General features: G+C 42.2%; 1 protein-coding gene across 1 annotated transcript in view; it reads right to left on the reverse strand.

The window, feature by feature from the left end:
• The window catches only part of LOC126448207 (cilia- and flagella-associated protein 65), a 170,905-nt gene that overhangs the window by 40,935 nt on the left and 106,304 nt on the right, over positions 1–23,666 (reverse strand). Inside the window, exons 9-10 of the mRNA XM_050090995.1 lie at positions 17,942–18,212; positions 5,014–5,226 (exon numbers count right to left, since the gene is read on the reverse strand). Of these exons, the coding sequence (XP_049946952.1) occupies positions 5,014–5,226; positions 17,942–18,212 (484 nt within the window). The remainder of the gene's footprint in view (positions 1–5,013; positions 5,227–17,941; positions 18,213–23,666) is intronic.

Raw genomic sequence — 23,666 nt, forward strand, 5'->3', positions numbered from 1 at the left:
CTTTCAATATAGCCGTGATAAACTCAGGGGAAAGGAAATATGGTTTTTGGACGTATTATTTTGTTGAAACGAATAGCTAAGAATCACGAGAAGATGGAAATTGTTAGAAATTCCTAAAACCACAGAAAAAAAAAGAGTCGAGTTTTTTTCCAAGTTTTTTAAGAATTAATGTTTAAATTCAGATGTAAAATAAGGAAGACAAGAAACAATCAGTTTGAGCAATGGAATGTAGTCTAAAAGGAGATGACAGTATTTGATAAAGGAGACATATGCGTCCATTCCGGCCTTTCAGTTATTGTTTGGTGGGAAGCGGGATTTGAGCCTACATTGGTGCATTTTTTGTTTGTGGCGATTTGTGAAAGACTCCATATACGAGGGTTGGAACTTTAATAGAGGCAACTATTTATTTACAGCTCGTTCAAAATAGATACGTGTTTCAAAGTTTTACTGACCTTCAGAGTAGTCACCGGCATTGTGTATAACCCGTTGCCAGCGATGAGGAAGTCATAGGATACTCTTAACAGTGCTAGTTGTGTTGAAAGTTTAGGCGGTGAGGTCTATTGCCGGCGAATTTGTAGCAGTTCTGAAGCGAATGCCGTGAAGTGTTTCCTTCAGTTTAGAAATCGAGTTGAGCTCACGATGGCGTAAGTCAGGGGAGTGCAGCAGGTGGTACAGCACTTAGCAGCCCCATCAGTCAAACAAATCAGTAACAGCTTGCACTGTACGTGCTTGAGCATTATCCTGCAAAATGATGGTAAGGTCAGGCAGACAGTGTCACCACTTCTGTCTCTAAGCTGGTCGTAGGTTGTGTTTCAAAAATCATCAGCATGGAGACAGAAGTGATGACACTCTCTGCAGGACTTGACCATCATTTTGAAGGACAATGGTCAAGCACGTACAGTGCAAGCTGTTACTGATTTGTTTGACTGATGGGGCTGCTAAGTGCTATACCACCTACTGCACTCCCCTGACTTAAGCCCTCGTGAGCTCAACTCGATATCTAAACTGAAAGGAAACACTTCACGGCATTCGCTTCAGAACTGCTACAAATTCGTCGGACAATAGACAGCGCCGCTCGAACTGTCAACAGAACTGGCACTGCTAAGAGTATCCTACGACTTCCACGTCGCTGGCAAAGGGTTACACACAATGCTGGTGATTACTTTGAAGGTCAGTAAAACTTTGAAACACGTATCTATTTTGTACGAACTGTAAATAAATAGTTGCCGCTGTTAAAGTTCCAACCCTCGTGTGTGCGTCTCCTTCCAGTAACTTTGGGGGACCCGTTACGCCGCATAGCTACAGTGACAGTAATCCCATATTTGCTCACTAAAGTATGGAAAAGGGTTGACTATCATCTGGATGTTTGTCAGGGTCCAATGGAGGGGACGCTGAACATGCGTGAACGTGATATGAAGCGTCTGGATCGAAGCGTAATTATTGAACCTGCCCCAAGTTTGTATGTACATGGATAGAAAAGATTTACCGTTGTAAAATTGGATATTTCTTTTGAAAATACAAACTGTGTTAGTCCCACGTGTGAGTTACAATCGGCCCCACGTTTCTATCGTCATTCGTGTAGAAGGTATAGTGTTTTGAAGTCGTTCATATCTCTTTCGGATACCCTGTATATTTAATTTAATGTATGTAGCTTTCCATACTTTAGTGAGCAGGTATGGGATTACTGTCACTGTAGCTATGCGGCGTAACGGGTCCCCCAAAGTTACTGGAAGGAGACGCACACACGAGGGTTGGAACTTTAATAGTGGTAACTATTTATTTACAGCTCGTACAAAATAGATACGTGTTTCAAAGTTTTACTGATTTTCAAAGTAGTCACCAGCATTGTGTGTAACCCTTTGCCAGCGATAAGGAAGTCGTAGGATACCCTTTGCCAGTTCTGTTGACAGTTCGAGCGGCGCGAGCTATTGCACGATGACTTTGTAGCAGTTCTGAAGCGTATGCCGTGAAGTGTTTCCTTCAGTTTGATCAACTTCGTACTGTCAAAGAATATGAGAATTTGCTCGACGATGTTCCCTCACAAAGATATACACAAAGGTACGTGGTACTCTCCAGATGGCAAAACAGTAAATCAGATTGACTATGTTATGACAGATCAACGTTTCACTTCATTTATAGGAGATGTCAGAACGTACAGAGGAGCTGAAATTGGCTCAGATCATTTCCTAGTCGTAGGAAAGATGAAAATCAAGATGATTTGGAATCAGCAACCAAAAGCCCACCAAAACCTAATTTAGACATCGAATGACTGAAGGAACTGTCTGTTAAAGAAGCCTATGTGACTGAAATGAATAACCGATTTACAGCATTGCAAGAAGCTGAGGAGGAAAATAGTGTCTGCAGCAGAAAAAACACTGGGCAAGAAAAAGAGGTGTTAAAAGAGGGCGGAAGCAAGCTACACAATGAAATTTATAACCTTATCACAACGATCTGGAAAACTGAAACACTGCCTGAAGATTGCAAAACTGCAATAATTTGTACCATACAGAAGAAATGAAACAGAATGGAATGTGGAAATTACAGAGGAATCAGTTTGTAGAACATAACATACAAAATTCTGTCAATGACCATTCTGGAAAAACTTAAACCTTACGTACAAAACATTATTCAAGATTACCAGGCTGGATTTCGAACAAGCTGTTCCACAACTGATAATTTGTTTACTATACGACAGATCTTTGAGACATACTGGGAATTTAACAAAAACATCCACTGTCTCTTCATTGACTTCCAGCGAGGCTACGACAGCATCAACAGAAGTAACCTCTACAACACATTACGAGAATTTACCATACCCAGTAAAATCATTAGGATGATATAAATGTGCATGGATGGCTTCCAGGCAGCAGTGCATTTCAGAGGATCCATATCCCCCACCTTTCCAATTAAAACAGGCTTACGACAGGGAGACGCTCTTTTATGTGTCCTCTTCAACCTTGCATTAGAGAAAGTGGTTCGGGAAAGTAATTTACATCTATACAATGGTCTCCGATTCGAACACAGTGAAGTAAAACTCCTGGCTTATGCAGATGATATAGTGTTGCTGAGTGAAACTGAAGAAGAACTGAAAGACATGTACAGATCTCTCAGGCAGAGTGCCAACAAAATAGGGCTTTGATTAACCAAGAGAAAACCGAATATATGGAAATAGGTCGAGTGTAAACCCAAATCCTTGCTTTAAAATTGACTAACATTCTAAATTCAGAAACGTTCTCCTGTTTAAGTACCTTGGGTCACGTTTCAAGAGTAAAAATATCATAACAATGGATGTAAATGAAAGAATAGCCTCAGGGTCAAGATGTCTGTACTCAATAAGCAACCCACTCAAAAGTAAAGCTTTGTCAATCACCACAAAGATGAAGATACACAACACTATTATCTGCCCCATAGTGCTGTATGGTTCAGAAAACTGGACACTTACAACGAATGAAAGAGAAAAACTGAACGTTTTCGAAAGAAACGTAATGAGAAAAATCTGGGGACCTGTGTTGGAGAATGGCGTATGGAGAACTCGAAAGAACAATGAAATTTATTAGTTAATGAAGCAACCCACTATCATCCAGAAACTAAATAGTAGGAGACTGTAATGGGCTAAACATATGACCAGAATGGAAACCAACAGAACCACCAAGAAAGCACTTGAAGGAACTCTCCAGGCAACAAGCCCATTGAGCCGACCTCGTAGAAGGTGGAAAGATGACATAGAGAAGGACATCACAGCATTAGGAGTTTCCGCAGGGTGGAGAGAGGCTGCGAGAGATAGAAGGCGGTGGAAGCAGATCGTTGATCCAGCGTGTGGTCTATAGGGCCTGTGATCGCTGAAAAGAGAGAGAGCTTTTGTACCTGAAAAAAAAAAAAGAAAGAACACACACACGCACGCGTATGCGCGCGCGCGTGCGCCCCCCCCCCCCCCCCCCCACACACACACACTTTATTTGTCTGAAGTGATATTCAAAACTTAACCCTTCACTGCGTTGCTTTGCAGATGTGCAAAGCAAAGTTTCAGCGCTCTTTTCGCCGTTGTTCTTGAAGTTTAACGCTTGAAACTGCTTTGATGATCCGCTATGTTGTATTATGAAGGTAACTGATAATATTCTGCCACTAGAATGCGCTACTGAGTGTATGACGCGACAATGTGTGTTGCTGTGAGTAGCATTGTAAGTCAGGCTGACATTGCTCTCTTTCGGCGGTGATTGTTGGTAATTGAATGGAAGAACACGTGAATGCAAAAAAATTGTAGTGCTTCTACAACCTTTGTAGAGTATTTTGCTCCGTTCATCTTGTGTTTCTGCTAATAAATATGTGAGTAGTATATAAATAAATTTCGTTCGCATATGTGCAGTAGTGCGTAATAATACTTCTATCCACAATCTAACGATGAGAAAGTAGTGTTTCCTTCTTTCTGCTTTTTTCTAGTTTATCGTGATAGTTCTAGTGCTGTAATGGAGTCATTCTCGTATTTCGACAATGGACGACGTAAAGTGATGACGTATGAAGAATTCATGGCCCAAGAATGCCCTTCTGGCAGTGAAGATAAGTTAGATTTTGACGATTCAGATGAAGACCCGACCAGAAACGTAAATGATCTGCAATCTGCAGATAGTAATAGCGATAGTTTCCCACAGTTTTGTATAAATGCAAACTGAATAAAAATAAAAATTTTTTCTGAACTAAAAACATCTTATTTTTTTCAACATTTTTCCTGACATCCTTGAACAGTTTGAAATACAAAAAAAAAATATTTTAACTTCTAAAAAAAAAAGTGTGTAATGAAGGGTTAATGGCTACTGCTCACCTGTGTTACTGATTAGGATGTAAGAATTAGAGTCAGTGCGTTAACTTAGGAGTGCTGACTCAATGCTTATTCGAGACACGAGATTTTTTCCGGCCTCACCTCCAGTTGGGAATGCTGCTTCTGATTCACTTCCAGAGTGTACAGAGTACAACACACGCTGGGTCGCACGCCGCCACAAACAGGAAATAGCGCCGTACCTGGGCGACTGGACTGAGGTCCCCTACGTAGACGTGGCCCAAGCAGCAGGCGTCGCGGTAGAGGGTGGGCATCGCCGCGAGACGAGGCAGTGCGACGAGTCTCCAGCGCAGCACCACGGAGCGGCCCGCGGGCAGCGACAGCTCCCACACCAGCTCTGTGGTGCCTTCCAGCTCGTAGCACACCTCCACTGCCAGCACCTGCTGCTGCTGCACCTGCAGGCAACCAGGCCGCGATGGCTACACTCTGAAAACTCCATTGTACAGGATATTCGTTCCAATACTAGCCATTGCCTTTCGTAATATATTCCCGTACTGAGTGACGGAAAACTGGCCGTCTGTATGGCACTGTACGTGCCCCAACCTTTCTCATTTCATTCTACTGATTCCTTCAGAAGATATACGATGGTGGCAGCCTAATGTCTGCACAATCTTCTTCGAATACAGTCTCTCTAAATTTAACCAAGAAGTTTTTCTGAGAACTAAACCTTCTCTATATTTAAACTTAAGATCGTGATGGAAGACGGGAACGCAATAGCGTGGTAAATTGAAATTTTAAATATACAATATTCTAGCGATCCTGGCAATGCTTTACAACTGTTCTCTATGCATGGAAGTTGGATGTACATCACAAACTCCATGCCCCCTCTCTCTCCATCCATCCCCTCCTCCCCCTCTCTCTGTCCATTTGCTCTTTCTCCCCTCCCACTCTCTGTGCATCGCCTCCTTCCCCTTTCTCTGTCCATTCTTCATGCCCACTCTGTAACCACTCTCCCCCTCTCCCGCTCCGCTCACACTCGTCGTAGCCTCTCTCTGTGACCCTGTGACATTGAGCCCTATTTACTGTTATTGCAAACTTAAACTTCAGTGGGAATTAAAGTCGCTTGAGATGAACGGGTAAATCAAAAAATGGCTCTGAGCACTATGCGACTTAACTTCTGAGGTCATCAGTCGCCTAGAACCTAGAACTAATTAAGCCTAACCAACCTAAGGACAGCAAACACATCCATGCTCGAGGCAGGATTCGAACCTGCGACCTTAGCGGTCGCTCGGTTCCAGACTGTAGCACCTAGAACCGGCAATGGGTAAAACGGTTGGAATCATTGGTGTATGGGGTATGAGAGAGAGCCCTCTCCACTTGCTGGACTGTGAGGCTGGTAGCTTCAATTTCGCATAGTTTTAATTTGCGAACGGATAAGATTACAAAGTTTTGGACGATTCACATTCCGTAGCAGTATTCTAATGATAAGCCATAAATACAACTTCCGTATTTTCTATAAAACTGACAGCAAGAAAGAAAAAAACGGCATATTTTGTGCATAAAATTTTTGTTTGAAATTATGTACATGGAGAAAAGATGTATATATGTGCGAAAGTATTTGTCTAATGGTTTATATACCTCGCTAGCGTCGCTGAAAACCAAACTCAATATTTCCCTAATTATATTTCAAGCTAATACTGCTTTGATATAGAACTGATTTTTGTGTACGTAGCCACGGCCCCTTTTCTTTACGTACATCAGTGTCACGTGTATTACTCTCTCCATAAACTGCACGCACTATGCAAAGAGTGACTGTGGATTTTTGCTTTATAGCCCAAAGGAAACAAATCGTTATGCTCATTAAAATTCAACGTAATCTACTGTGGCTCTTTCATTCCTTTGCCACAGCAATTTGTTTTTTGCTTGCTTTCGGAGCCGAACAGATCCAAGATGCAATAGAACTCGCCATGTAACCTTTTCCAGAGTGAGACGCGTATTGAATTTCTTTTGTATCAGAGTTTTATTACTGCAGATTTTAAAAAAGAAACCCTACATGTGACACACTGCTTGTTGGCTTCTGTCTCGGTTTCTTCGGCCTACGTTTGTTTGATGATGTTTCTGACGTTTTGCCAGCAGGAGTAGCTGGCATTACCAGAGCTTCACCCTCCCTTGCAGGTGGGACTTGGAGTCAAGCTCGCGGATGTTATTATATGTACCTGACGCACCTACGTCCAAGATTTTTTCCTTGGGTATTTCGAGTTTGGTTCTCCTCTTGCTACATGCAACGTTCGTTCGCTGCAGCGCAGGAATCCAGGACTCGTTCACTTTGAAGCTTTATTCTTTCCTGTTGAAGCTCTTCTCATCTCTATGGTTCTCTATAGCTTCTCTGAACAAGCGGGTGTGGTAGTTCTTATCTACAGCAGAAACTTCTGTGTCGAAGAATTTGCTATTTTGTCAAAAACTGATATTTTGAGCCCATGACTGTGTACAAAATATAGGTTGACTCTTACATAGAAGATTATTGCAACCAGCAACTTTTTACAACGCTATTTATTTAATAAACAGCGCTGTTACCAGTTTCGAATCGACAGGTTCATCTTCAGTCGGCTAGCTCACTTTCACATTAGCTTTCGTCTTTAGTTTTCCCAATTACGAAATTTCCTTGGGATGGTGGCGCCCTACGACCAAATCAAGATGTGAGATAATGTATTTTCAGCTGTAATTGTCCCGCAACGATTTTAAGTGATATAAACAAATTTAATAGGGAAGATGTTTCAGTTACTTACGATGAAGAATCAGCGCCATTATGTTCCAGTGCAGACTGCTTATGATCTTGCAGCAGCGAAAACTGTATAATGCACTTTTCTATATGCACAGGTATGCAGATAAATGGTTTTATGACTGACATAAAATATCATATAATACCAATTAATAGAGAAATCCAACAACATTATTTGTATAAATAAAAATGTGAATTATACTTCTGCATGCTAATCCAATATTTTATGTCTACTGGATAGATAAAAATAATACAGTTACAATTTGAATAATTGAATGTGATAAATCAGGTAATGTGTTATTATGAATTTAAATTAAATGATGTCTTTGTAGTTTATTCATTAGTATATTTTTCTTCTTTTATAGATTGAAACCTTGATTAGTACTTGTAATTTTAACTACATCTAATATTGTCAGAAACAAATAACATATTGTTTTATTAATAAATGTTGGATTATTAAATATTTTTTCAAAAGATATTGTTCCTTTTTGACAATTCGTTCAGTTATTAATATTTATAATGCATTTTTTAAGAAACCTCTAAACACTTTCTTACGTGTAACCATTAATATGAATATAACAATAATAAATTGAAATTGTAGTCATTTATTTAGGATGTAATAATGTATTTCATACAATTCATATGATGTACATAAATAAAACTAATGTACTATCTAGATATGTTAACAGTGGAAAATATGATAATCAGTGTGTTGTTGTTGTGGTCTTCAGTCCTGAGACTGGTTTGATGCAGCTCTCCATGCTAGTCTATCCTGTGCAAGCTTCTTCATCTCCCAGTACTTACTGCAATCTACATGCTTCTGAATCTGCTTAGTGTACTCATCTCTTGGTCTCCCTCTAAGATTTTTACCCTCCAAGCTGCCATCCAATGCTAAATTTGTGATCCATTGATGCCTCAGAACATGTCCTACCAACTGGTCCCTTCTTCTTGTCGAGTTGTGCCACAAACTCCTCTTCTCCCCAATTCTATTTAACACCTCCTCATTAGTTATGTGATATACCCATCTAATCTTCAGCATTCTTCTGTAGCACCACATTTCGAAAGCTTCTATTCTCTTCTTGTCCAAACTGTTTATCATTCATGTTTCACTTCCATACTTCAGTATCTCTCTCTTAAAATTCCTGTTATCGGCACAATAGGGTTGGTTTGTAAAATAATAAAAATTAGTATTGACAACAGGTGACATAACTGAATAAAATTAATGTTTATTTCATGTAGTAGGCCTACAGTTAATCATTTCAGCAGTTTATTGAAATATCGGTTTTTGGTACTGAAGATAAGCAAGTTTTCTGCCCCTGAATAAATGTAAGTGGAGACCAGTCTTATTTCCAAAGCACAAGACTAGTGTTTCTTTGAACTATTAAATCTAATCTTTGCAAGTTATATTTTTAATCCTATTTGGTTTTCATGTTTTTATGTTTGAAGTGTTAATTTGTATTAATAGTTTTGTCAAATTTAGAACACATTGTTCTTTCTTTATTTATGTTGACAATTTCTTTCTTATTGAGTTTGTAGATGGTTATTTCTTCCTGTTTTTTTGTTCACTTTTATCTGTTTATCAAGGTGCTTCAGAATTTCTGATTGAGTTTGATAATTCTTTCTCATGGTAATGATTTCTTTCATTCTTTTGGATACCCTTCGTATTAAGGCCTTTATTTATAACTACTTTCTTTTTCCCTTGTTGTTTGTTGAACAGTTTTTTTAAGATTGGGCCTTCCTTTAATGGTTCTGTCTAGCATAAATTTTGATAATGTGTGTTTAATCTTATGTTGATTTGAATATAATCAAACTTTATTTTGGTACTGATTTTTTTATCTGACATTGTTGATGTTTTAAATTTTTCTGTAATGATTACCACTAGAGGCTCAGTTTATTTATCTTCTTACCATTCTATTTTTTTTATTTTTAAGGTTTTAATTTTGATGATTACACTACAGTGTCCCTTCTCTAGATTAAGTGTGTTACTTTTTTGTGTGAGATTACTTCTTACTTTACTTGTAATTTTAGATTGAGGCCATTGGCAAGAGTGTTTGCAAGCTGGTGATTATTTAATTGTTTATATAATGATTGCTAGTTTGCCTTCTTATGAGTTTTATCTAAGGTATGTGAATTTCCTAACAATTTCCAATTTCATTATTATTTATTGTGGTTCTTATTATTTTATATTTTTTCGATTTTGACATATTTAGTTTTCACACCAACATTTTTGTTTCATCTCTGGCTTCCTAAGGCTCATGTACCATCTTCCATTTTTTTGTAGAATACTTGTTGCTAGTTGTGCTATGGAAGTTATGTTTATATGATATTTTTCATGCAGTAAGGGCTGTTTCTTGTGTAGTTTTAAAGTTTAATATTTTTTGATTGTCTTAAAATTTATTACATGGTGTTTTTGATGGATTTATTTGTTTTCAGCAATTTGATTTTCCATCTTTAATTCCTTATTCTTCTGTTGCTAATATAAGAATGGTTATCAGTGGTTTAATAGCTATAAATTGATGGGGTTGTATGGTTTCACTTTCTTTAATAATTAGACCTTTGTTTTATGGTTATCTGATTTATCAAATATAATATCTGAGTATTTGCACTGATGAAGATAATTAATTAACAAGTGTATAATTAATCTTATGACTAGTATGGCACTTTCATGATTTGTTTTAAGATCATGCATAGCTTCTTTTTCTTCTTTAAATTTATGAGGTGCATTTTGTTTATTAAATAAATTTACTCGTGATCTTCCTTTATATTTTTGGCATTAACTTTTTTGAAACTTCCTGGCAGATTAAAATTGTGTGCCCGACCGAGACTCGAACTCGGGACCTTTGCCTTTCGCGGGCAAGTGCTCTACCATCTGAGCTACCGAAGCATGACTCACGCCCGGTACTCACAGCCTTATTTCTGCCAGTATCTCGTCTCCTACCTTCCAAACTTTACAGAAGCTCTCCTGCGAACCTTGCAGAACTAGCACTCCTGAAAGAAAGGATACTGCGGAGACATGGCTTAGCCAAAGCCTGGGGGATGTTTCCAGAATGAGATTTTCACTCTGCAGCGGAGTGTGCACTGATATGAAACTTCCTGGTAGATTAAAACTGTGTGCCCGACCGAGACTCGAACTCGAGACCTTTGCCTTTCTCGGGCAAGTGCTCTACCATCTGAGCCACCGAAGCACGACTCACGGCCGGTACTCACAGCTTTACTTCTGCCAGTACCTCGTCTTCTACCTTCCAAACTTTACAGAAGCTCTCCTGCGAACCTTGCAGAACTAGCACTCCTGAAAGAAAGGATATTGCGGAGATATGGCTTAGCCACAGCCTGGAGGATGTTTCCAGAATGAGATTTTCACTCTGCAGCGGAGTGTGCGCTAATATGCAACTTCCTGGCAGATTAAAACTGTGTGCCCGACCGAGACTCAAACTCGATACCTTTGCCTTTCTCGGGCAAGTGCTCTACCATCTGAGCTACCGAAGCACGACTCACGCCCGGTACTCACAGCCTTATTTCTGCCAGTGTCTCGTCTCCTACCTTCCAAACTTTACAGAAGCTCTCCTGCGAACCTTGCAGAACTAGCACTCCTGAAAGAAAGGATACTGCGGAGACATGGCTTAGCCACAGCCTGGGGGATGTTTCCAGAATGAGATTTTCACTCTGCAGCGGAGTGTGCGCTGATATGAAACTTCCTTTCTTTCAGGAGTGCTAGTTCTGCAAGGTTCGCAGGAGAGCTTCTGTAAAGTTTGGAAGGTAGGAAACGAGGTACTGGCAGAAGTAAAGCTGTGAGTACCGGCCGTGAGTCGTGCTTCGGTAGCTCAGATGGTAGAGCACTTGCCTGCGAAAGGCGAAGGTCCCGACTGATTCGACGACTGAAAATAGAAGATTCGTGGCGCCTTCTCCATCCAACACACACTGAATTTACGTACCACCACAAAAATGGTAATAGCAGACTGGACCGTATATATATCAGCAGAGCAGCAACTAAAAATGTTGCGCACGTCGAAGTCTATCCTGTCATCTTTTCAGACCACTGCAGCTACGAATGCAGCCTGCATCTCCAAAAAGGAAAGAACGTCAGCACAAGAAGCACGTGGAAGCGAAATACGGAACACTTGCAGGACGCGGAACTGTGGAAGCAAATAGTGGAAACGTGGCAAGAATACCTGGCACAGCGCGCACGCTACAGCAGCACGACCGAGTGGTGGCTGGCACGAGCGAAGCCGACAATGCGCAGCCTGTTGATAAGATACAGTGCGGAAAAGTCATTCTGGAGGCGAACCATGGCCGAGTTCTACCAGCAGTGCCTGAAAGACGCACTCGACGCACCAGCAGACGAGCAGCAATACCTGCCGCGAGTTAGGAGAATCAAAGCAAAACTCCTTCAAATAAAGAAACAGCAAATAAAAGGCGTCCTCACCAGAAGTAAAACATATGGCGAGGTGGATGAAGAGCCACTCACCATGCACCACCTAAATAGGGAAAGGGAGAGAGGCGCAGGAAAGTGAGTAAGTGAGCTTCAGGACAAGCAAGGAAAGACGCTCACGACGAAAACGGAGTTAACAAAACACATCGAGGACTATTTCCGAGACATGTTCCGTCGAGAAGCGACAGACGACGCGGCAACTGCTGACATCCTCCAGCAGACGAGGAGCGTGCTCACAGACGCAGACAGGGCGTTGCTGACAGAAAATGTCGACGTGGATGACATCAAAGAAACGATGAGGACCAGCGCAAGAAGAAGAGCACCCGGCGCCGACGGCATCCCATTCGAGTTCTACCTCGCATATTGGGACGTGCTAGGAGGGCAATTCACGGAAATGGTGAACGAGATACTCGATGGGACGGAAATTCCACCTGGGCTGACCGAAGGGACCATAACACTCATCCCTAAGAAGAGAGCCGCCCGCCGCATTGAAGAGTTTCGTCCGATTACGCTCCTCAACGCCGACTATAAAATAATAGCGAAATGCATCGCAAACAACATGAAATCGGCGATGAGGAAAGTCATCAGTCCGTGGCAAACATGTGCGGTACCAGGGAAAAATATATTTGACACCACACGCACCTACAGGGACATAATAGCACAGGCAGCCACCACCAGAAGCGCAGGTGCCATAATTTCGGTGGACTTCAACAAAGCCTTCGACAGGATCGACCACAAATATCTCGTAGAGACACTAAACAGACTCGGGTTTGGACAAAAATTCATCGTAATCATCCAGAAGATACTAAGTACTGCGAGATCGACAGTAATAATCAAGAGTTGGGAAACAAAACTGATAAAACTGGGCAGATCCGTGAGGCAAGGCTGTCCATTGTCAATGGCTCTATTCGCTATAGCACTGGACCCGCTGCTGCGGAAACTCACAAACGACATCAGAGGCTTCTCCGTAGGAGGCAAAGCAGTAGCATGTATAGCCTACGCTGACGACCTAGGCATCTTTATTGAAGACCAGGAAGATATTGGGAGAGTAGAAACCATCATGAATACATTCCAAAAAGCGTCAGGCGCCCAAACCAACCCCAGAAAAACAGTGCTACTGCCGATAGGGAATCAACGACTCAAACCAGACAGCCAGTGGTATAAAACAGTAGAAAGCCATAAAGTTCTTGGAATATATATACAGTCTTGTCCACTTAGAATGGCCGCATACAACTGGAGGGACGTGCTACACACCATAAGAGATCTCTCCAGACAGCACGCGAACCGGAAGCTAACAATCCACCAGAAAACAGAACTGATAAACACGACGATCCTGTCGAAAGCTTGGTACCTGGCGCAAATCTTAAGCATCCCGACAGAAATTGCGCGAGCACTAACGAGCGCAGTGTACTACCTGTTGTGGCGTCGAAATATATTCAAAGTGGCGCAAGCAACGTGCTCGCTGCCAACAAAAGAAGGGGGACTAGGTCTAGTTGATATAAAGACCAAATGTGCAGCCCTTCTACTGAAACGAACGCTCGCCATCCAGGACAAAAACCCTGACAGCGTCACAGCCACGATAATTGGAAGATACAAGCCCGCATCACAAGAAGCGCCGGTCGACACGAGACACATTCCCTTCAGAATGCGACACGTCAGGCTGCACTACGCCAACAAAAGTTACGTTCTGGACACCGTGGCGAACCCCAGCCACAGAACAGCCAAGAGAATATACTGGGCCCTCAGGGGGAAGCCGGCAAAAAACAAAATTGAACAAAAACTCCCGCAATACAATTGGAAACAAATATGGGGGAACGTCTCGGAAAACGTGTTGCCTAAACATGCGAAGGAGACATGATACAAAATAATTAACAGAACGGTACCAACCAACCAAAGACTGGCGGTGATAAAACTCGTCGCAAGTGACAAGTGTGACGTATGTGGCATGACCGACACCCTCGAGCACCGATTCACGTGCGGGAATGCCATCAACATCTGGGAAGCGTGCCAGCAGATGGTGGCCCACATCAACAGAACGGCGCCGGGAAGCATCACAGTGGAAGCAATCACCGCCCCAGACTGCAACCCATTTCCACGGCCCAAGCGACTGGCGACTCTCTGGATCCTCGCCATGACGGCACACGCCATCGTAGCGCGGAGGCAGACCGACCAGCTGGCCTTCCTGATGGACCTCTGGGAGGAGAACAAGACGGCCCAGCAGCACAGGCGATACCACGAGAACTTCAAAAACTTCCTGCAGATTCCACTGCAGACAGCAATCGCCAGAGTCCTTCCCAGCCTGTGACCCTCAGCACCGCCACCAGCCACCTCACCACACTCACCACAAGAATAACGTGTGCAGTGATAGTGAACAAGTGCAACAAAAAAGATAAAGTACTTTCTCTTCTCGCATCAAATAGTGAAGTATAGTAGTATAAAGTGTTTCTTCTTAGTGAAATCAGTGACACAAAGGGCTCCTTAGTGGAAAGTGCCAACTACTCATTATTATTATTAGATATTTTTGATTTCCTTTACTTTGTGCCTGTAAAATTCTATTGATTACTCACACTATCCTTTCTGCTTCTCTTATGTAATATGACAAAATTTTCTCTCTTCTTCAATTTAGGTATATTCTGTAGTATATGTAAAAAAAAAGTTTCTTCCACCTCTGCTCCACCTATCATGGTGACGTTTCCTTCATACTGTCCCACTTAGCAGTGTAACTAGAGGAAGAGATCAAACCAGAATACACAATGTGCCTATGGCATCACAAGTGAATCACATACAGAAACATAAACTCAAAATCAATGCATTGATGCCAAATATAAAGTGTTATGCCTGTCCTGCAATGTCTACCCCCCCTCAAAAAAAAAAAGACGACAAATGGCCATGTAAAAGGGTTTAAGGAACAAACAATAAGAGAAAAACGAAAAAGGAAAATATAAAAACGAAAACATATAAAATGACAGTAATATTAACCATCACTGGGAATATAATAGATTATTAGAATAAAATGTCTTTTTTTTAAATGTATCGTTGTTAATATATTTAAATAAATATATATGGTTACAAAAAAAAAGTTCGAGTCTTGGTCGGGCACACAGTTTTAATCTGCCAGGAAGTTTCATATCAGCGCACACTCCGCTGCAGAATGAAAATCTCATTCTGGATTAATTTTTTTGTTTAGAACAGTTTATACAATTTACAATATATGTATTTTTTTTCTCAAAATAGAGCTTATGATGCTTATTTATATACTTGTTCTTCTTGTTAAATACATGAATACCACAATACATTTTTATACTGATTATGATGAATATTTTTTGTTCAATGGGTGAATATTTCTTTATGTAATTTTAATGTAGTATTAAAAACATATTGTTTTGTGGGATCAATGATTAGAAATTTTTATCCTAGGCCACATATTTATTTTTTATTTCATCTTTAAGTTTTTTCAGTTATTATTAAAGTATCTTTATTTTATGTAGTTACTACTACAAGATTTTAATATCAACAAAGGCATCGACCCACATTGGACAACGAAGTAAATTCAACAGTGACAATTGAAAATTGGTGCCAGACGAGGAGTTGAACTCTGAATTTCTACACTACTCAAGTGGTCACCATAACCGCCACAGCTATCTGGACACACTGCTTGTCCAACCCAAGTTATCAACTGGTCACACATAATAGTGCTCACTGACCATTAAACCCTTTGCTCAGAGCTCTTGGCTGATTCCTATAAGAGTTCAGACATAGTGCACATTCACACTGAAGTTACCATTTGTCACCTACGCTCATATATATATATATATATATATATATATATATATATATATATATACACTCCTGGAAATTGAAATAAGAACACCGTGAATTCATTGTCCCAGGAAGGGGAAACTTTATTGACACATTCCTGGGGTCAGATACATCACATGATCACACTGACAGAACCACAGGCACATAGACACAGGCAACAGAGCATGCACAATGTCGGCACTAGTACAGTGTATATCCACCTTTCGCAGCAATGCAGGCTGCTATTCTCCCATGGACACGATCGTAGAGATGCTGGATGTAGTCCTGTGGAACGGCTTGCCATGCCATTTCCACCTGGCGCCTCAGTTGGACCAGCGTTCGTGCTGGACGTGCAGACCGCGTGAGACGACGCTTCATCCAGTCCCAAACATGCTCAATGGGGGACAGATCCGGAGATCTTGCTGGCCAGGGTAGTTGACTTACACCTTCTAGAGCACGTTGGGTGGCACGGGATACATGCGGACGTGCATTGTCCTGTTGGAACAGCAAGTTCCCTTGCCGGTCTAGGAATGGTAGAACGATGGGTTCGATGACGGTTTGGATGTACCGTGCACTATTCAGTGTCCCCTCGACGATCACCAGTGGTGTACGGCCAGTGTAGGAGATCGCTCCCCACACCATGATGCCGGGTGTTGGCCCTGTGTGCCTCGGTCGTATGCAGTCCTGATTGTGGCGCTCACCTGCACGGCGCCAAACACACATACGACCATCATTGGCACCAAGCAGAAGCGACTCTCATCGCTGAAGACGACACGTCTCCATTCGTCCCTCCATTCACGCCTGTCGCGACACCACTGGAGGCGGGCTGCACGATGTTGGGGCGTGAGCGGAAGACGGCCTAACGGTGTGCGGGACCGTAGCCCAGTTTCATGGAGACGGTTGCGAATGGTCCTCGCCGATACCCCAGGAGCAACAGTGTCCCTAATTTGCTGGGAAGTGGCGGTGCGGTCTCCTACGGCAGTGCGTAGGATCCTACGGTCTTGGCGTGCATCCGTGCGTCGCTGCGGTCCGGTCCCTGGTCGACGGGCACGTGCACCTTCCGCCGACCACTGGCGACAACATCGATGTACTGTGGAGACATCACGCCCCACGTGTTGAGCAATTCGGCGGTACGTCCAGCCGGCCTCCCGCATGCCCACTATACGCCCTCGCTCAAAGTCCGTCAACTGCACATACGGTTCACGTTCACGCTGTCGCGGCATGCTACCAGTATTAAAGACTGCGATGGAGCTCCGTATGCCACGGCAAACTGGCTGACACTGACGGCGGCGGTGCACAAATGCTGCGCAGCTAGCGCCATTCGACGGCCAACACCGCGGTTCCTGGTGTGTCCGCTGTGCCGTGCGTGTGATCATTGCTTGTACAGCCCTCTCGCAGTGTCCGGAGCAAGTATGGTGGGTCTGACACACCGGTGTCAATGTGTTCTTTTTTCCATTTCCAGGAGTATATATATATATATATATATATATATATATATATATATATATATATATGTGTGTGTGTGTGTGTGTGTGTGTGTGTGTGTGTGTGTCTTCTGTTCTGTTGAACAGGCATGACAAAACAGATACCAATTTTTGTGGTACTGCAGCCATATAGTATTTCAGTTACAAAGCATTCTGTAGTTACAACGACAGGACTAAAACACCCTCAAGAATGTCTATATAAGTTCAAGGAAGTATTGAAGTGATGTTTGATATGTTTTTCTTAAGTTTCACTTCTTTTAGGAAATTATATATTTTTCTTTAGTTTTATTACAGTGCACATGTATTTCAAGTTACAAATTAACAGTTTTCGAATAAAACTTTAAAGAAACATTGACAGTTTCAATTTTGCTATAGATACTGTTTATTTTTCATTACAGACAGGAGAATAACTATGTAGGACATAAATTTTCCATAGGTTATGCAAGTTATGTCCTCACTCGGTTTCTAGAAGGTTCACTGCTTTCAGGTTCTAGGAGAATCGAGTAAGAGACAAATCGCATACACAACAAAGGAAGCAAAATGAGGCAACGCCCAAGAGGTATGCAACACAGCTAACGTACCGGCAACGCGGTTGCGACCAAAGCGACAAGGAAAACTACCGTAGTCGACGCTTACTTACGAAGATCTAGGCTAGCCTAGGATAGCTGTACAACTCTAACCGTGAGGCATCCAGCGCGGGGCTGCAGATCGAGTAGGTGGCGGTGCGGGCAGCGGAGCACTTTGCGCCTACGCGAGATGCCGGCGCTGACGCTGTCGGACTGGCAGTCGCAGATCTTGCAGCGGCGCAGGCGCCACGCGGCGGGCAGCCGCCCCGCGCCGCGCAGTAGCAAGCCCAGCCGCAGCGGCGCGCTGCCCACCAGCGTCTCGGGCAGCCGCAAGTCCACCTGCTGCACGCTGCACGGCTCGCCGCGCCGCAGCACCTCGCACAGCCTGTGCCCCAGTCAGCGTCACCTAACATGGAGCCCCTCACGCTCCCTCTTCATTTCCCAACGACTGGGTCGAAAACCAAATCGCTGAGAAAAACTGTTCGAAAAGGATCTATTTCATTCTTAATACTTCAGTAAAAAAAGGAACAACAGATCACAATATTCAAATTCAAATTGTTCAAAAGGCTCTAAGCTCTATGGGACTTAACATCTGAGGTCACCACTACTTAAACCTAACTAACCTAAGGACATCGCACACACCCATGCCCGAGGCACGATTCGAACCTGCGACTGTAGCAGCAGCGCGGTTCCAGACTGAAGCGCCTAGAACCACTCGGTCACAGCGGCCGGCCCACAATATTCCCTCTGATATACCAGTATCTAAACAGCTATTCGACCCTTCATGGAGACACATAACATACCCTAGAAAATCCAAAGCAGTTTTTAATTAAGAACAGAAAACAGTTTTTATGTAAATATACAGGGTGGTCTGAAAAGCTTCTTATGAGTTTGCAGGATAGGTTGTACTGAGAATAACTGATAAAAAGATTGTGGACGTCGCTCCGTTTCCGAGTTAATTAGTATTGAAGTTAGTCAGTCAGGCAATTGTGCACGGAAATTCGAGCGGACAGCCAGAGGTGGTGTCACCAAACCAGTTCTTCGTTTGGTTTCCTAAAACCGAGCAAGAGAGTAATACAAAAATTGGACGTTGGGCGGTAATAAAGAACGAACCAAAGCCAAAAGCTGAGCACCCTCATGCAGTATCATACACACATCAAAAAACTTTCGCATCAACCCGGTTCCCAGAACTCCTGAAGATAGACGTTGACAGTGGATATTGTATCTCAGACACTGTCCCTTTGACTGTTCAAAGCTGTCACTAAACCCGCCCAAAGATGTAAGCAACCGGTCATGAACAGCGCCTATTAGACCGAGGGGGTCCGATAGTCGATCAGTTCCAGTCATTTCACCAGGAAGGAGGAAACGGCTCGTGTTGTCTATATTTCAACCATGCCTAGACAGTCAATACGTTCGGTAGCTTCCGCCTTATTACTTTGTGACAGAAAGGGCTCTCAACAAGGGAAGTGTCCAGGCGTCTCGGAGTGAACCAAAGCGATGTTGTTCGGACATGTAGGAGTTACAGAGAGACAGTAACTGTCGATGACATGCCTCACTCAGGCCGCCCAAGGGCTACTACTACAGTGGACAACCGCTACCTATGGATTATGGCTCGGAGGAAACCTCGCAGCAACGTCACCTTGTTGAATAATGCTTTTCGTACAGCCACAGGACGTCGTGTTACGACTCAAACTGTGCGCAATAGGCTGCGTGATGTACAACTTCAATGCGGACCTCCAAGGGGAGGTCCATCTTTGCAACCACGACGCCATGCAGCGCGTTACAGATGGGCCCAACAACATGCCGAATGGACCGCTCAGGACGGGCATCACGTTCTCTTCACCGATGAGTGTCGCACATGCCTTCAACCAGACAATCGTTGGAGACGTCCGGTCAGGCTGAACCCGGTCAGGCTGAACGCCTTAAACACACTGTCCAGCGAGGGCAGCAAGGTGGAGGTTCCCTGCTATTTTGGGATGGCATTATGTGGAGCCGACGTACGCCGCTGCTGGTCATGGAAGATGTAGTAACGGCTGTACGATACCTGAATGCCATCCTCTCACCGACAGTGCAACCATATCGCCAGCGTATTGGCGAGGCACATGTCTTCATGGACGACAATTTGCGCCCCCATTGTGCACATCTTGTGAATTACTTCCTTCAGGATAACGACATCGCTCGACTAGAGTGGACAGCATGTTCTCCAGACATGAACCCTATCGAACATACCTGGGGTAGATTCAGAAGGGCTGTTTATGGACGACGTGACCCACCAACCACTCAGAGATCTACGCCGAATCGCCGTTGAGGAGTGGGACAATCTGGACCATCAGTGCCTTAATGAACTTGTGGATAGTATCCCACGACGAATACAGGCACGCATCAATGCAAGAGGAAGTGCTACTGGGTATTAGAGGTACCGGAGTGTACAGCAATCTGGACCACCATCTCTGAAGGTGTCGTTGTATGGTGGTTCAACATGTAATGTGTGGTTTTCATGAGCAATAAAAAAGGCGGATATGATGTTTATGTTGATCTCTACTCTAATTTTCTGTACAGGTTCCGGAACTCTTCGAACCGAGGTGATGCAGAACTTTTTTTGATGTGTGTATATTCTCTGAGGACAGGTGACACTAATTGTATCTGGCGATACGGTTGAATCTAAGCGTGCAACGGCCTGACTGGCTAACGTCAATGCTATTTAATTCGGAATCAGCGCAACTCATCGACTTTCTTTCGTAACAATTATTCTACGTATCGACCAAGCTGCAACAAATCTATAAGCTTTTCAGACTGTTTCTGACAATCCTGTACACACCGCCTGTCCAAAAAGTTCCGAAACTAATTTTATTAACGGCGTATAAGCGACGTCGGTGCAGTAAATTTTTGAAGAAAAAAATGTGTGCAAGGAGTGTCCCGCACATCTTGACTCCGTCCAAAAACAATGACACGTATTCGCCCACCGCGATTTGATACAAATGAAATATGCGAACATTTTTTCAAGAAAAAAATCACCATGGGTGAATTGTTTTCTATACGAACCTACCACAAAACGAAAAAAAATGTAGAATGGACCGGAAAACGTGCAAATGAGACGGCGAGTTGAACAGAATCCCAAATAAGTATTTTTCTAACGGTTTTACACGGTTTCTACGAACTTTATGTGCATTGTGCTGAAGCTGGGGGAAACTACGTAGAATGTCTGAAGCATTAAAACCACCAAATTAGCTTTTCTCTGTTTCTTATTAATCCACTCTCGAATTTTTTTGGACTGATGTTTTAACTAGTAAGACAATTCGTTTCTTAAGAATACAAACAATAAAACTTAATTTATGAAACCAGTATATTATCACAATAAAGTAATAAATGATACAGTATTTCAAGACAAACTTAATTTGAAAGAATTAAGCAACTATTAATATCTGTGTCTGTATGTGGCATATGATGATAGTAAATCGCATATATATGGCTCCAGAGTGATACAGCGATTGCTGACGAAGGTTCCAGTGCGAGAATCATGTCCACGACGTCATCATATTACTCAAAAGCTTTGTCCACTGCGGCAGATACTCTAAAAATGTCTAACGTACTAACTACGAAATACAGGCAATCATAATGCAGTTTAAACAAAGATTTCCGAAAGGTACTAACAAGCAGACCTTTTTGTTTACCTCGGATTGCTCAGTCCATTATTTATTTTATTTATTTATTTATTTATTTATGCATTTATTTTACCTGGCAAGATTAGGGCCTTCAGGCCCTCTCTTACACCTAACCAGGCATACTCAGATTCAACAAATTTCAGTTTCTACAGAACATTAAGGACATATAACATGTTATACAGTATTAATGTTAAAGAAAAAAAATAGAGATTATAAAAGTAGTACAATGATAATTATAACAATCAAGAAATAATTATAATTATAACAATCAAGAATAATAATAATAATAATAATAATAATGACTATGTATATGAAAGTAAACACATTTTTCTTTTATGAGTGTCAGTCCTATTGCTAGTTGGGGAATTTTCTCGATATATTCTTGCAGCTTGTGAGTTATTCTCATTTAGCAGAGACATAAGACGATGGAATGGGGTGAAAGAGATATAGAACAGGTAGATAGGTTAGAGGAAGAGAAATAGAATGGTAAAATTCGAAGCTATGATGGAGAGGAGAAAGAAAAGGTGAGGGGGCACAACAATGGTGACTATACCGTCCCTAATATGTAAGTCTTAAGTTCCCTCTTGAATGTTGAGTGGTTTTGGATAAGACGCAGATCACAGGGGAGCGCGTTCCATAGTCGTATGGCTGAGATGGAGAATGACACGGAGAAAGATTTTGTGTTATGTAAAGGTACAGACAAGGTGCTAGACGCATCCGATCTGGTATTGCGGTTGTGGAATGATGATAGGTGTTTAATGTGAGAAGATAAGTATTGGGGGCACCAGTGGCTAAGAAATCGATGAAGTAAGCACATCGTGTGGAGATCGCGTACCTTATGTGGGCGTATCCAAACTAGCTGGGAGTATGAAGGACTGATATGATCATACAACCGTATATTGCATACGTATCTAACGCAAGCATTCATCACCAGCTCAAGGCATCTCGAATTTTCACTATTTGTGCCGTGTTGAACTACATCACAGTAGTAAAGATTAGGCAAGACTAGTGTTTGGACTAATTTTTGTTTAACATGGGTTGGAAATATTTTTCTAAATTTTTGAATTGCATGTAGGGAGGAGAGCGATTTCCGGCAAGCTGTGACTGTTTATTCTTCCCAGTTTAGGTGTTCATCCAAGATTATTCCAAGGTCTTTTACTGTTTTTTGGTATGGTAGTTGGGTACCATTGAGGAGTATTTGAGGGACTGTTTCGCGAAAGTACCGACTGATTAACTTTGGATGAGATATAAGTATGACCTGGGATTTCTTGGGGTTTAGTTTCAGACCTAGGTTCTGTGCCCATCGAGAAACAGAGCAAAGATCTGCGTTCATACTCGCTACTGCGTCAGCAATGTTCTTGGGGCTTGCACTTATGTACAGTTGGATGTCGTCGGCATATAGATGGTAGTTGCAGGAGTGAATCACTGAAGAAATTAAAGTATAGGCAGTGTAAATGTAATCAAGGAACTATGTTAAATATTATGGTAGGGCACTGTTGTTTTCTGTTCTGTTTAGTCTGAAGAAGGTGTACATTTATGATAGCACAATGTTAAAAATACTGCTGACTTGCAAAGGTAATAATTTCGATTCTTGATCCTTACTACCCTGTCGGTTATCCATCAATATCCACACAAATTGATAGTAAGGAAGAATTTCTTCAGGTCTCTGCAACTTCTATTTTATTTCCTCCGTGTTTTTTCATTCCTATTTAGTGCATTATTGTTATATTTATGTGTTAAATCGCTGGCTAATATAACATTTATCCATATCGTCAACAGAATATTTATTGTGTGCACTTTGCTTCCAAACATACGAATTATGTTAGCGGAAAGAAGCAATGAATGCCTTTTCTGGGCGATAGCAATGGAGATACTATCGAAGACAGTGCTGCCAAAGTATAGTGACTAAACACAGCCTTCCGAAAGGCCTTCACAAAAGAAGACGAAGTAAATATTCCAGAATTCGAATCGAGAACAGCTGCCAACATGAGTAACGTAGTAGTAAATATCCGCGGAGTAGTGAAGCAACTTAATCACTTAATAAAAGCAAGTCTTCTGGTCCAGACTGTATACCAGTTAGGTTCCTTTCGGAGTATGCTAATGCATTAGTTCCACACTTAACAATCATATAAAACCGCTCGCTCGACGAATGATCCGTAACCAAAGATTGGATAGCT

Source organism: Schistocerca serialis, chromosome 1 (genome assembly GCF_023864345.2).
Source record: "Schistocerca serialis cubense isolate TAMUIC-IGC-003099 chromosome 1, iqSchSeri2.2, whole genome shotgun sequence".
In the NCBI taxonomy this organism is placed as follows: Eukaryota; Metazoa; Arthropoda; class Insecta; order Orthoptera; family Acrididae; genus Schistocerca; species Schistocerca serialis.